Source organism: Helianthus annuus, chromosome 17, assembly GCF_002127325.2.
Source record: "Helianthus annuus cultivar XRQ/B chromosome 17, HanXRQr2.0-SUNRISE, whole genome shotgun sequence".
Classification (NCBI taxonomy): Eukaryota; Viridiplantae; Streptophyta; class Magnoliopsida; order Asterales; family Asteraceae; genus Helianthus; species Helianthus annuus.
Window position 1 is genome coordinate 181,546,602 of NC_035449.2, and position 15,306 is coordinate 181,561,907.

At 37.4% G+C, this 15,306-nt stretch overlaps 1 protein-coding gene across 1 annotated transcript; it reads left to right on the forward strand.

The window, feature by feature from the left end:
* Nucleotides 1-3,540: 3,540 nt before the first annotated feature.
* LOC110925553 (fructose-bisphosphate aldolase 3, chloroplastic) lies at nt 3,541-8,170 on the forward strand. The gene is made up of 6 exons (XM_022169482.2): nt 3,541-3,804; nt 5,043-5,312; nt 5,381-5,490; nt 5,577-5,667; nt 6,718-6,987; nt 7,589-8,170. The coding sequence occupies exons 1-6, from the start codon at nt 3,646-3,648 to the stop codon at nt 7,865-7,867; spliced, it is 1,179 nt and encodes a 392-aa protein (XP_022025174.1). The 5' UTR covers nt 3,541-3,645; the 3' UTR covers nt 7,868-8,170.
* The last annotated feature ends 7,136 nt before the right edge of the window (nt 8,171-15,306 follow it).

A 15,306-nucleotide genomic window follows, 5' to 3' on the forward strand; every position in this document is an offset into this window, starting at 1 on the left:
GTTTAAATTTACAATTTTGCTATTGGTTTTGCTTTATTCTTCTCCTAGTTAAATTATGATTTTGCACTCAGCTCAGCTGCCTTCCTATTGGTCCAGTCAAATTACGATTTTACCCGGTTTAAATTTACAGTTTTGCTATTGGTTTTGTTTTTTCTTCTCCTAGCCAAATTACAAATTTGCCCTCTGCTCAAATTTATAGTTTTGCCATTGTTTTTGTTTTTTCCTCGGTCAAATTAAGATTTTGCCCTCAATATAAAATTCGTTTTAGTATTTTTTTTAGAAGGCTGTGATAGTGTTTTCTTTTAATTGATTGACTCGATGTAATTTTTATTCGTGCCAAGCGGTAGTTTTTCCATCGTTTTAGTTTATTTCTAGCAAAAGTATGGTAGTGTTTTGTTTTAATTGGTTGACTCGATGTAATTTTTTGTGATCGTGTTATGAGTAGCATGTACAAATAACCGAAACACAGACGTACATACTATGAGAGTGAAACATTTAACTTAGTGCCCCGCAACGCAGGCGGGGCAAAAACTAGTTGTGAAACATAGAACAATTTAATGTGTAGAAAATGACTTATGTAATGAAACATTTCCTTTTTTCTAATGGTGGCAAAATTTTATAAAAGAATAATATACTAATCAAAAGCTATATGGGGAGAGGAAATAAAATAAAATACAAAACACGAGTTACATGATCGGAAATTTAAAGGAACGCCAATTAACAAATTTCCAATCTAGCAATTTGGAACTAATTTTACCCATAAATAACCAACACTCTCCATCTTTACAAACAAACTTGCAATTGAGGCACCGTTCTTTGAAAAGACGTCATTCCATCCTCTCTAAATGCACCAACATGACAACAAAGTGATTGCTTGAACCGACCGTTTTTTTAACTTATTAAAACTAATAGTCTTATTAATTTCAACAAATCGTGCGTGTAGAAGGCATAGTAGAGAAGGCTTTTACACCGGTTACTAACCCTTTTACTAGATTATAGTAGCAACAAAACATGAAGTAAAAATATGACTTGTCCCCGAACCTCTACGCATCGAATACATAATTGAATCTTTTATGATGCTCCTTTTCTGCAGACACACCAAAGTTGGCTATCTATCTAGTTTTACCTATCAATAGGGTTGGTGGCCCATTACCAAAGACAAAACCTTTAGAAACACATAGATTTGGAGGTCTTGAGTTCAAATCCCTCAAATGATATAACCAATGTTTTAAAAACCGGTTCAAACCGGCCGGTTGCACCGATTGAACCATCCGGTAAAACCGGTTAAACCACCCGCTACACTTGGTTGAAAAACCGTATTTTACAACATTGGATATAACTAAAGGATTCACCATTCTAAAAGAAATAAAATATAAAAAGGTAAAAATCTAGTTCCACCTCCATGCATTTTTAACTAGTGGGGGTTGCTATCCGGATGATTTTTTTTAGGGGAGGTGGTAAGCTCGAGTTTCGTTCTTGACAAACTTGTTATGCGTTAGCCAGAGGTTTTATCATAGTGGGTCTTCGGGCGATGAGTTTTCTTTGAAATTGGTGACGGATCAGGTCGCCAGCCTTGTCTACGATACCTCTTAGGCTAGAGGATATGGTGATGGTCCTCCAAGGGAGGATGATCCGCCACGTCATAGTCCTCCCAAGATGGTCCATCCTACAAAATTAGAGGGTATGGGAGGATGGTCCTAGATGATCCTACCCCACAAAACTATGTACAAGTATTAATGCCTAATGTACAAATCTCATTCACAAACAAACAAACAAACAAAGCTGGGCCCACCATTTGGATCGTCCTGGACGTCCATATCTTGACGTTCAAGACGGGTACGGGGGGTGGGGGGGGGGTGGGCCGACGCCGACGCCAGACCGAGACGGGGTGGGGGGAGGGGAGGGGACGGGACCATACCGTGCAGCCTTACCTGATGACGAGACTTTATTATATGTTCAAAAAAGTTTAACAAGACTTCGTATTCATCACCATTTAATGCAATTGACTTTATCTAATAGGTAACACATCATCTATTACATATCATATGTTGTAGCAAGTCAAATAGTGGGTCACATCATATTTTCTTTTGCTTGTAGCAAGTGGTTCCATTATATAGTAACGAAATAATGTCCTTCCTTCATAGCCCAGTGGTTGGGGGCCGGTTTGTCCTCCTAGAGGTCACCGGTTCGACTCCCGCTTGTGGCGAAAGGGGGTAGGACACCTGTGCGCAATGATGGTGAAAAACCTACCGAGGAGGGTCTGATCCTGAGCGTCACTCCGGTTTTCACCCGGTTGTTACTCTAGCGAGGCAACTCGTGTAGAGGCAGTACGGTTTCCGGAGGAAAGCCTTCGACCCAAGACTGGTTAACCCAGTGCTGGCCTTGCTATCTGGGCCCACGTTCTTGGCGAGGGTCACCATTAAGAAGTTCACCTTTCAAAAAAAAAATATAGTAACGAAATAAAAGTTTGTTGTTTAAACAATATAAATAGTTTGTTTTTGCTTTGTATGATTGAAATTTATAATTAAAAAAAACTATATGTTAAAAGAGTAAATCCAACAGCTGAGACCCCGGGTTTAAGAAGTTTCAGGAACACCCTTACCCAACTGAATCAAGATTTGATGCAACTTGTCGATAATGATCGCTCTATTATCGTTTGCATATAAAGCTTCAATGTCAATTTAGAAATAGCCACAAGGTATAGCAACCAAATTATAAAAGAATAAACTTTGGATGCCAGTTTAGAATCTAGCCCAAAACTTAATGACCAAATTACGAAAACATTAACTTAAACAAATCTTGCCCAAACCCACCTAACCCCTACCGATTTGATTTGTCGTTTATAAATCACAGTTAATGGTTTGGCAATAGTTTGGGTATAACCCGCCCAAATAAACACATGACCAAACAATAAAAATAGAGTAAACTTTGGGTGTCATTTTATAAAGAGACACAAAATATCTTGATCAAATTATAATAACACCAACTTAAACTTAAGTAATTGGGCTGAGGGGTGAAGCAAGCAAGCAAAGTAGTCTATTATTCTTAGCCTAAACTTTAGCTGTTTTTTTTTAGGTGGCCATGGCAATTGCAAACAATCCGGGGACGGACCTATTGTCTGTTGTGTGTGTGTGTGTGGGGGGGGGGGGGGGGGCGGCTGCCCCCTTAAAAAGAAAAGAAAAGTGTTATACGTGCTTGAAAAAATCCTGGCGCCCCCATCAAATTTTGCAATTGCCCCATTGGTTCGCTCGCATTGCAATACTGATATGACATGGTATTTGAAGGTGAAATTTGATAAAATACCGATACTGTACCAAATCGAACTGAAAGTACCAATCTCGAAAATACCAAAAAAGTGGATACTCAATTAGTAACGAAAATTTGACACCGGTATCAACTTAAACACTTTAGAAGGGTAAAATCGTCTTTTGGAGATGTTTAGAAGGGTAAAATGGTCTTTTGGATATGTTAAGAGTGACACCTACTACTACATTAGGTAGTTCCGCACACCACCTTCGTCTTATTATTATTTTATACACTCCCTACGTTACAGGCGGACTCCCCTAGAGAACACACACTTCTTATAAACAAACAAACAAACAAACCCTTGAATCCTCTTTCTTCTACACACACACACACACATCAATGGCGTCTGCAAGTTTCGTCAAGCTTAACGCATCTTCTTCACCGTGGATCGGTCAACGTTCCTTCAATCAACGTCCAGGATCTTCCTCCCGATCATCCGCCGCTCGCGTCTCCGTCATCCGTGCCGGATCTTACTCCGAAGAACTTGTTCAAACCGCTGTAACTTTCTCTTTCTGTTTCCGTAACCTTTTGGATTGAATTTTGATGATTTTGTTTCGAAATTTGATATGATTTGTGTTGTGTACGAAGGATCTGATCCGCAGAACGTCTGTTTTCGTTGTTGTAATAGTAGTTGATTTCAGGATTTAGTTTAGTTAGAATCGGACTTTATTATAGTTGATTTGCCTTGTGTATGGAGGATCTGTTCAGCATCTCGTTTGTGTTATGTTTCTGTTTTCTTTTGTTTTTATTGAATTGGATTGTGATGATATTTGTTTTTGAATCGTAGAAGTTTGATCTGATTTGCGTTGCGTTGCGTATGGAGGATCCGATCAGTAGAACGTCTGTGTCTCTCCTTGTAGGCAGTAGTTCAGTTAAATTCAGATTTTAGTATAGTTGTCTGATTGTTATTTGCATCATTAGAAGCCATAGAGCCCTATATTCATTAATCATGTTGAGCTAGGTCTTTTTAATTATATGTTTTTGAAGTATCACTTCTTGATTAGTTCTGGAATCTTGAGTTCTTTCTGTTTTTTTTCTTTTTTTTTTGTTCCGGTGAAAGCTAGACTTTTCAATCAATATTAGAGGTATTGTCTGTGAATTTTGCGATTCAACCATCTGTGCTTTGGGCTCAAAATATGCACTCATTTATAAGTTTGGCGATGAATGATGATTTCCAAATCAAATTGCATGAAGTGTACACCAGTATAGTGATTGTGATATTGGATGATGTACTAATTTCATCTTGATGTTTACAAGGTTATGTAGTATGCCTAGTATTAAACGAACCGGTGTTAACCGGTTTTGGGTCACTGCTCTATGTTTTAGTGTCTATTTACACGTTTTTGACAAAGTTTGTTATTCAAATTTGATAAGCTTTGTTAGTTAGTTCTTTAGTTATTATAAGTTTGTATTTAGAATCTTTTCTAGAGTTTTTCTGCCTCATTTATAATCTTTTAATGTTAGTTCTTCACATGAAATGTTTCTTTCTTGGATTGGGCAAATATATATACAAACATGCAGTAGATTTTTTTGAAAACAGAATACACACACACACACACACGTACAAATAGAGAGAGAGAGAGAGAGAGAGAGAGAGAGAGAGAGAGAGAGAGAGAGAGAGAGAGAGAGAGAGAGAGATGTTCTATACAAAACAATAATAAATTACTTTTGTGAGCATTAATATAATTTTTTCTTGGTAAATAATAAACTACTCTTTGTTTTTTTTCTTCGATTAGAAAACAATTGCATCACCTGGTCGTGGTATTCTTGCAATCGATGAATCAAACGCAACTTGTGGTAAAAGATTAGCATCGATCGGATTAGACAACACCGAAGCCAACCGACAAGCTTACAGACAACTTCTATTGACCACACCTGGCTTGGGTCAATACATCTCCGGTTCCATCCTCTTTGAGGAAACTCTATTTCAGTCAACTACAGATGGAAAGAAAATGGTTGACTGCTTGCGTGAACAGAACATTGTTCCCGGAATCAAAGTTGATAAGGTAGGACCACTAGGTTTTAGAAATTCTTTTGACGATTATATTCTAACGTGTTTAAATATGTTCAACAGGGTTTGGTTCCACTTCCAGGATCCAACAATGAATCTTGGTGCCAAGGGTTAGATGGGTTGGCTTCTAGATCAGCTGAGTATTACAATCAAGGAGCCCGTTTTGCCAAGTGGTGAGATAAACATATCATAATAAATGTGCAAATAAGATAAATATGATGGTGTTATTTTATTAAAAATCGTCATATATTTTTTCTAGGCGAACTGTTGTTAGCATTCCATGCGGTCCTTCTGCTTTGGCTGTGAAAGAAGCTGCTTGGGGGCTTGCACGTTATGCTGCTATTTCTCAGGTTTGTTATATATATAGTAGGGGTATTAACGAGTCAAGCTCGATCTCACCTAAGCTCAACCTCAACTCGTTTAGTTTAACGGATTTCGAGGTCGAGCTCCATTTCCAAAGCTTGAGTTTGGCTCGTGAGAAAATTTTAAGCTCTAGCTCTGCTCGGGCTAGGGTCGTTTATTGTTTATTATATTTTAACTTTAATTATATTGTTTATATAAATATAAAATCATTATATGTATCTACAATAATAGTTATTTTCACCATTATTTATAAATATCAAGTAATAGACATTTGTTATATTAAATAAAACTTATGATATTTATATATATGGTAGACTCGTTTAAGTTTGTGAGCCTAGCTGAGCTCGATTTATGAAGCTCGGGCTTGGGCTCGGTTATTAAACGAGCTTACTTTTAGGCTTGGCTTGTTTCGAGTTTTTAGTGAGCCGCTCAGTTGCTCAGGAGTAGGGGTGCCAACGAGCCTTGCCGAGCCTGAGCCCGACCAGGCTTGAGCTCGAGCTCGGCTCGTTGGTAGTTTCTTAAGCTCAGTCCCTGCTCGTCTATTATCTATTAATTAGTATATTAAAAAAATATATAAATAATAGACTCGTTTAAGCTTGCGAGTTTGATAAATGAAGCTCGGGGTCGTTTACTAAACAAGTTCATTTTTAGGTTCAGGCTCGGCTCGTAAGCAAGTTTAAATAAGCTCGGCTCATTTACTAGACAACTTTAAATAAGGGGTAAATGTTATTAAACATTAATAAAAACTACTATTACACTTAAGGCTCGGCGAGCCTGACAAGCTTCACATTGCAGGCTCGAGCTCGGGCTCGATAAATAAACGAGCTTTATTTTAGGCTTCGGCATGGGCTCGATAAGGCTCGGTTCGTTTCGAGCTTTTTCTTGAGCCGATCTCAAGCAGCTTGCGAGCCGCTCGGCTTGTTTGCACTACTACTCACGAGCAGTTTGGCTTTTTTACACCGTATAATATATATCTAGTATTTTGACTGATCTGTGTGTTTAGTTTGTTCTAATTGTGTTCTCTGTGTACTGTGTAGGACAATGGGTTGGTGCCAATAGTCGAGCCCGAGATCCTTCTCGACGGGGACCACTCAATCGACACAACACTTGAAGTAGCCGAAAGAGTATGGTCTGAGGTTTTCTATTACTTAGCAGAAAACAATGTTATGTTTGAAGGAATTTTGCTTAAGCCGAGCATGGTTACACCAGGGGCTGACCACAAGGAAAAAGCTGACCCTGAGACCATTGCTAAATATACACTCACCATGCTCAAGAGGCGGGTCCCACCTGCCGTTCCAGGCATCATGGTACCATTTCTCACATTCTCTTTTTGCTAATAATAAAATCACATTGTTGTAAATTCATACTTCTATTGATAACAAAAAAAAATGAAGAGTAAAATGTCAAAATCGTCCCTGAGGTTTGATCATATTTGCTTGTTTCTTCCAAAATGACTTTTTTTATGTATTTGAGTCCTTCAGGTTTGCGTTTTATTGCCATTTTCATCCACGTCACTAAGTTGAAGGGCATTTTTGTCCTTTTGGATGGAACAAGCAAATATGAAACAAGTAATTAAAAAAATATAAAAAAAATGTAAGAGTAAAATGCCAAAATCGTCCCTGAGGTTTAGTTTTATTTTGCTTGTTTCATCAAAAGGACAAAAATGTCATTGACCTTAACCGGAAAAATAAACTGAGTTAGTGACATGGATGAAAATGGCAATAAAACGAACACCTGAAGGACTCAAATGCACAAAAAGTCATTTTGGATGAAACAAGCAAATATGACTAAATCTCAGGGACGATTTTGTCATTTTACTTAAAAATGAAAGTAAAAGTTACCTTTTGATGTAATTAACCTATTTACACGAATAATCTTAATTTGTAACTGAAGATGGTGGTTATATAGTTCTTGTCAGGAGGACAATCTGAAATGGAAGCTACACTAAACCTACACGCAATGAACCAAAGCCCAAACCCGTGGCACGTGTCCTTCTCATATGCACGGGCACTTCAAAACTCTGTGCTCAAGGCATGGCAAGGGCGGCCCGAGAACGTTGAAGCAGCCCAGAAAGCACTTTTGACCCGTGCCAAAGCAAACTCACTGGCCCAACTTGGAAAATACTCCGCCGAAGGTGAAAGTGATGATGCCAAGAAAGGAATGTTCGTTAAGGGCTACACCTACTAATTGGGTCGGTTCAGTTTCTACGGTTATGGAACAAATTTACGTGCTTAGTTCCCAAATTTGTTCCGACATATGTTTGTAATTTCGGTTTTGGTTGAATAATTTGGTCTGTGAAGATCATGAGAATACTAAGGACTGAGCCTTAAATATGTGGTGAGGTATCTTTTAGAGTTGCATCATTGTAGGCATGTTTTGAATAGAGTTTCTTTTTTTTTTTTTGGTAATTTAATTGGAAATTTTGTTGTTTGGTTTGAATCTTGTTTACTCCTTAAGTATGTGAGCTACATCTCTTTTTTTTGTTTTTTTTAATAATATTTTTTTTTTCGATTCAATTTTCTTTATTTGGAAGATCAATTTTGATTCAGATCATATTAATCGCCTAATCGGTTTGGTTTAGAGTTTAGCCCAAAAAATGCCTGTAAAAACCGGCCCATTAATCACCTAATCGGTTTGGCATTGCCATGTTAAATGGGTTTTGCCGTTTTCGCTTTTGGGGTTTGTTGTTCATAATCTTTAACATAAGAAAGAGAATCTATATTTCAATTCTATCAAGATGCCATTCAATTCTATGAGACAAACACACTTAAATTCCAATTCAAATTTCAATTAATGTGCAAATTCTATTACATTCAACGAAACGAAGGCTACCTTAAGGATGTGCAAATTCTATTACATTCAACGAAACGAAGGCTACCTTAAGGTTGTGCATTTTGAAGTCGGAAAGGCTAAGGTGGGGCGGGAACACCACCCCCTTCTTCCTCTTCGTTCATTTTTTGGATGGACATAGACACCATCCAGATTGTCCCGTTCAATTTTCACTCGCTCTTTCTCTCTCTACTTTTTTTAACACTTCATGGAGATGGGGAAGTATGAAGAAGTTGTAGTTTTTTACTTTTTTTTTTATGAAGGTAGAAGCCATGGAAGTTGCAGATTAGTTTTTCTTTTTTATCAATAGGTTATTAAAAAAAATACATGTTATACTTTTGTTTCATTTTGATCATTAGTTATTTTAAATGAATGTTAAAATTTAAATGTTTATGAAATTAGAAAAAAATAAGTTTATTAAAAATATAAAAGAAATTGATGAGGTATGTAACAAATAATGGAGGTGAGGGATGAAAGGGATGGTGATATGGCGCTGGAGTTGCAGTGAATGATGAAGGGTAAAGTAATGACCATAACACATGCCTAACTAACATCGAAGTATCTAATTCTTGCTTACAATCATTGCCACCTAAGTTTATATTTCGAGAAAATAACCTTTTTGAGTATTTTTTTTACATCTATATAATGTATTTTTAACGGTGGCAAAAAGGGAAATATAATTAGAAACTTGAAGATACAAAGACTAGTCATATAGAACGACCTCTATTTGAGTTTAAAAACTTTCCTGTTTATTCATTCATGAAAAAATATTGTTTATACAATTGAGTTGTGGAAGCGTAACTAATTACAAAATCAAACAGCCAATGTAACTAAAGTTGAGTCTAAATGTTTGATGTAATCAATGCGACTCCATAATACATCTTAGTCCTGATGTGTGATACCTTAGCAATCTAAGAAAGACATGCAAGAACAAGTGTTAACACATAATGATGAGTGAGTTCATAGGTTTTGTTCATAGATTTAAAATAATTCATTGCTTCAGTTGTTATAGTGGTGATTAGCAGTTTCTTGTTATATTTGTAGGTAGCTAACCTATTTGTGCGTTGTTGCCTATGATTACCAGGTCTATCACTGACCATGGCGATGTGATAGGCAAATTTAACACTCATTCAACCATTACCGGTCGAGTTAGCGCGACTAACTCGGGTGGGGCTTGTCGGGCCCAGTAGTAGTACTCAAAATTCCCTCTCTATAACCCAATATTAATGACCCGAGATGAAGGACTTCCTGTGATAGTGTACACTTTCGTGACCATAACTAATATAACAAAAACCCCAATAGTTGTGACGTTACTTTACCGTAATGTAGCGCATGCTTTCTCCTCCTGTGTTTTAGTAAAAGTTAAAAGAGTAGGGGCCGTGAACTCACCTTAGATTTGCTCGGCTAGAATTAAGTTGACTAGGGGGTAGGTGTGGTCAACCACGTCCTGATATGGTTCCCGTTTTAGTGTTAGTTATCATTCACGTAAGTCACTTGAATTCTACACGTATACTAACATATAATATGCAAACACGTTGACACTTAGTTATCCGTTCGTGTGGGTATGTGCACGTGTTTCATCTCATAACATGCTACACGTTTAATGATAATCATTTAGATAACAATTAATAAGTAACATGTAACACTTCACATTTTTGTAGTTTCCTTATTTAGAAAGTTGTAATCATATTCTACTTCTGGAAACTTGTAATTGTATTGTATTCTTTATTCACTACCAAACTTGTAATCCGAGGCTTCGATCATAATGAAATTCATCTTTATACTTATTCTTGTTATACTTATACTTATACGCAATCAATCCTTGGATACATGTTTTGTACAAACTAAGGCTTATTACACGCCTGATTCTCATTTATACTTAAGCCGTGCATGCTTTATACTCATACGATATCTTGTTACACTTTAAATATCTAGAAAATGGGCTAAAATACAAGTAAGTGGCATAAAATGATAAACATTACGAAGTTTGGAGGCCTAATTATGAAATAACAAACTTTCGGAGGAAAAAGGGCTCCTCACGGCCCGCGAGCCAAAAGCCTAATCTTCTCGCGGGTGGCGAGAAGGCTGAATCCGCAGCGAGTTGTTGGCAGCTCATGGATTGGCCATTTTCTCCTCACCTCTTCTTCACCCAATCACTTCACAACTTGTAACACCTCGAAATTTTGTGTCCAATAAGTAAACGACATGTGTCACTTACGACAAAAGTATTATAAACCCGGATCTAATTAAAGATGTATGGTAGGATTTTTGAACACGTCGACATGTTAATTTACACCTCTGAGCGACTCCATTATAAATCCCAAGACCCTAACATGATTAACAAACATCTAAATTACCTTAATCCGATAATTACTAATAATAAAGGATGTCCAAGTTTACTAATTTGGATCCTAAGAAAAATAATGCAATTCAAATCTTTGTTCATGAACCTCATCTTTATGCAAGCCAATAATCTTCATGATGGGTTGGCACACTTGATCAAGCATGGGTTAAAAGGGCCTCATACTGACATTTTCCAGACTCAAAATCATGCATTGCAAGTTGTCCGTTCAAATCATGAAAGGTTAAATTTTTTTGCTTCTGACAAGGGCTTATGGACCGCAAGGGTCCTGCCTTACGGTCCGTAAGGTGCGAAAGGGTAAAACATTTTCTCTGTCAAAGGCTTACGGACCGCAAGGGCCCTGCCTTACGGTCCGTAAGGGGTGCCCAGCGACAGTAAGTTGGCTGTTGGCTGTTATAACGGTTAAACCGACTTACCAAGATATTTTTGGGGACATGGGCAACTCCTAACACTTCCTAGGCACTAGGAAACACTTGTAAATGATCTGGATCACCCCTTAGACCTAGTTGTCGTGATCTCAATGGATTGAATTCACTATAAAAGGCCAATGAGTTGCACATTGTGTTCACTCATCACTTCAGCATTCCTGGAGCTTTTCTGGAGCACAAGTGCCATTCCTAAGCCTTTCTAATCTTGTATTAGACTCTTGTAAGTATGCTCCACCCTTTTTTGGTTAAGTTTTGCTTAGATATAGCTTAAAAGTCAATCCGTCGTAATTAACGATTGACTTAACGATAAATCACAAATGGTCCAGTGGTTTGTCGAATCAAAGGTAGTTATATGTTGGTAATCATGTGAGCATTAGACCCCTAAAAGGGCACTCTCTGATTCCCACTCTAACTAGTCCGAATGTCGAGTCAAACTTGCTTAGAAAAAGTCAACAGAATGCTAAATTGCGATTTTATGCATAATCAGTAATGTAGTTGGCGTGTAACCTGTTTTAACACTCATATAACATGATAATAAGTATATTAACTAGTCTAAGCTTGTTTGATCCGACCGTTTACTGTTTTGACCCGGTTTGGAGCCGAAAGTCGCAAAACTTTGAGTTTTGCTTTGACTTCAGTTCTGACCCGTTATGGTATGTTTTAGATATGCCTTAGGACTCTCTTAGGACCAGGTTACATGATGGTATAACCCTCTGTGACCGGTTCGTCGTTTGTCCGAGTCTTTAGCACATTTCCGTTAAACGTCTAAAAGTTGACCATAACGCCCTTTTTGCTTTAAAACGAGAATTTCGGACATGTGGAAGGAGAATAACCTTAGTTACTGATTTCTAAGCATGTCCCTAAAATTTCACGTCAATCCGAGGTCTAGAATAGGAGTTATGCTAAATAGCGCAATTACGAAAACTTTAGTAATTAAACGGCGCATTTAGCATAAAGCCTACCTAAACCCAAATTTCGACACCAAACCTTCTACACACTGATGTAAGATAATATTTTGAGATTTTTAAAGATTTTTAATTATTTTTAACCTGCTCATAACCTGCGGTTATGGCATCGGTTCGGTAAATACCGAATATACCCTTTTTGGACATAACTTGAGTTCCACAAGGTATTTTGACCCGATTCCAGTTGCTACTGATTTTAAATAATAAATAGAGTATTTTGAACTTTATAAACTGTTCGGAAAACTCAGATTTCCTGTAGAACTCAGAAACCTCTTTTATAATCTTTAAAAAGACCGGAATACCCCTACGGGGCATATATTGGATTTAAACTCATTACGGGCATTATGGAAGGTATCCTACTGATACTACAACCTCTTTAGAGCATATTAACTTAGGAAACCTGTGTAGGACTCTCACGGTTACCCGTTACGCCTTTTTGCGCGCACGGTTCGGTTTATGTAACTAGTTTACATAAACTAGCCGAAACGGGTCAAACCTTATCGTTTTCACTTCAAAATCCAGAGTGTGGTTATTATACCCATATAAAACAGGTCTTCAAACTTGTTGGGTCCAAACCACATTCCATTCCCGGTTTTCGCCTTTCACGCGATTAAACCGTAATTATCCTTTGAAACTGACCGGTCTAAGCTAAGGCTAAATTAAAGACCCGTTAGGATTCTAATAGGTTGTTTAAACCTTCGTTCCAGAGTAGGAGACCAGTAAAAGAAACTTGCATTGTTTATTAAGGATATTACTTGCTCAGGTAAATACTTTTAACTTATTTTCCGTTAGACGGGCTTGGGTTACGGTATTTAAAATACCGCTTGGTCGGGCAATTGACCCCAACTCATTTGTAGTTGGGTATTATCAATGTGACCCGTTTAAAAATTGGTTTTGTTGGCTTTACTCCTTTGGGAGCTTAATGACCATGTCCCGGATATCCTTGGCATCATTTTACGAAATGGCCACGACCTCGACACGCGGGTGTAGGCGTACACCCGACAAGGTGTCTATAATTATAAAGGTATAACCGCTGGTTTTCCCGCCACGGCTTTATGCTTTGTGGCGTGTCTATTAACCTTAAACCCGGCACGACCCGGGCGACCGAACGCATAGTGAACATGTAATTCTTTTACAAGATTTAATTAATAAATTATCCCAAGTTATAAAGAGTTTGTGCCTTGTGCAGTCAAATCAATTTTATTAAACATTTTACAAAAGTGTCGGTTGAATGTATTTACCAGTGTAAACTGACGTATTTTCCCCAAAAGATTAAATGCAGGTTCTGTACGAAATAGGCTGGCCACTCCTTAAGCACCGTTAGAGTCTCGCAAGCTTGGGATGCCATATCTGTTGAACAATATTTTTATTTTGATCCCCTGTGGATTTGTATCGACTACTCGTGATACTTGGATATTACAATCAGTGGTTGAAATATAATTTATCTTTATGCTTCCGCTGTGCATTTATATATTGTGGTTTGACTTTATTTGCCAACTACGTCACAGTAATCCCCCACCGGGCCCACCGGTGAAACACGTGGAAATCGGGGTGTGACACAACTTTATTTAACCATAAACCCTAATCCACCATTATAAAACCAAGCCTCCTACACCTTCATTTTACTTTTTCAACTCTCTAAACACTCTCATAATCCTCTCTAATCAGCTGAAAGTCATAGTTTGGGCAGATTATACTCAAGTACAAAAGTGAGCTTCTACTTCACTTTTCTTCAACTTTCTTCACTTCTTCTTCTTCTTGAAAGCTTGGAACACCTCTAGGAGTGTTTCCACAAGTTTACCATGGTAAACTAAGTTAGAACATCACCATTTTGAGGTCTAAACTTTCTGTTTTGAAGAACTTTTACTTACATCTTTATAAACTTGTTTAAACCTATACATTCTTACACCTATCTTGCTTCTAGTTAAGCTTATGACTAAGGAGCTTGGGTATGGTGGATAGTCATGAGTTTAGAGGTACAAACACCCTCTAAACTTTCTGTTTTGATGAGGTTCCAAGCAACCTTCAAGTGTGTGACCATCCAAGCTCACCATTGTTCTTGTGGTGAGTCTTGTATTTTGGCTAATGTGTGAAGCATTGAAGCTTAGGCTCTCCAAATTTGTTCCACTACCACACTTGTATGTTTTTGTACTAAAACAATTTCCATAAAGTGACAAGGCTACATCACGTCCTCGAACACTTTCCATGCTCGAGATGTACGCATCTAGTTTGCTCACTTGGTTGTTTTAGTTAGTTAGCTAGTTAAATTTAATCTTATATTCATGACCAACCAAACTCATCAACTAAGTTGATGAGTTTGTGCTTTGGTGAATCATACAATGAGGTTTAATGGATGCAAATCATCTTTTCTCCATGCTTGACTTACATGATAATACATGGACAAATTTATAACTTATAATATATAATATATAATGTATACCTATTAACCGAATTCTTGAGACTAACCGGATTATGGCTAGATGTCAAGGACTTAGGTTAGATTATCTTCGTTTCTAGAGTCCTCGTTTGTGATTCTAATGGGCAAGTTAGGACCCACGAAAACACATGAAAACTTAGTGTACAAACAAGTATCTAGACAAGATATACTTTCATGCATATATACTTTTCATATTAATTCTGAATCCAAAACTCCTTACGAACTCCATATACTCATACACCTTTGTTTCCCTAATGTAGGGTAACTTTGGTGCTCCACCCTCAACGACTCATCAACTCACGTTACTTTGGAAGCTTAGCAAACCGTGAGTATACTTGATCCCATTTAACGTTTTACACACTTTGGGTGCAACATGTACACATTATTACAAATCATGTATCACAATTAAACTTGTTACATACACACTTTATCTGTTACAAACATGATACTTGTTATATATTCTAGTTACCGCATGCTATGTTATACTTGTGTGCTATATACTCATTAACTTTGCAAGCCCACCTTAACAATTATAGTGTTATAGGATTAACGCACCGCTTGTATTCTTGTATTATTGTTAAGTAAACTATTTTACAACCTTGTCG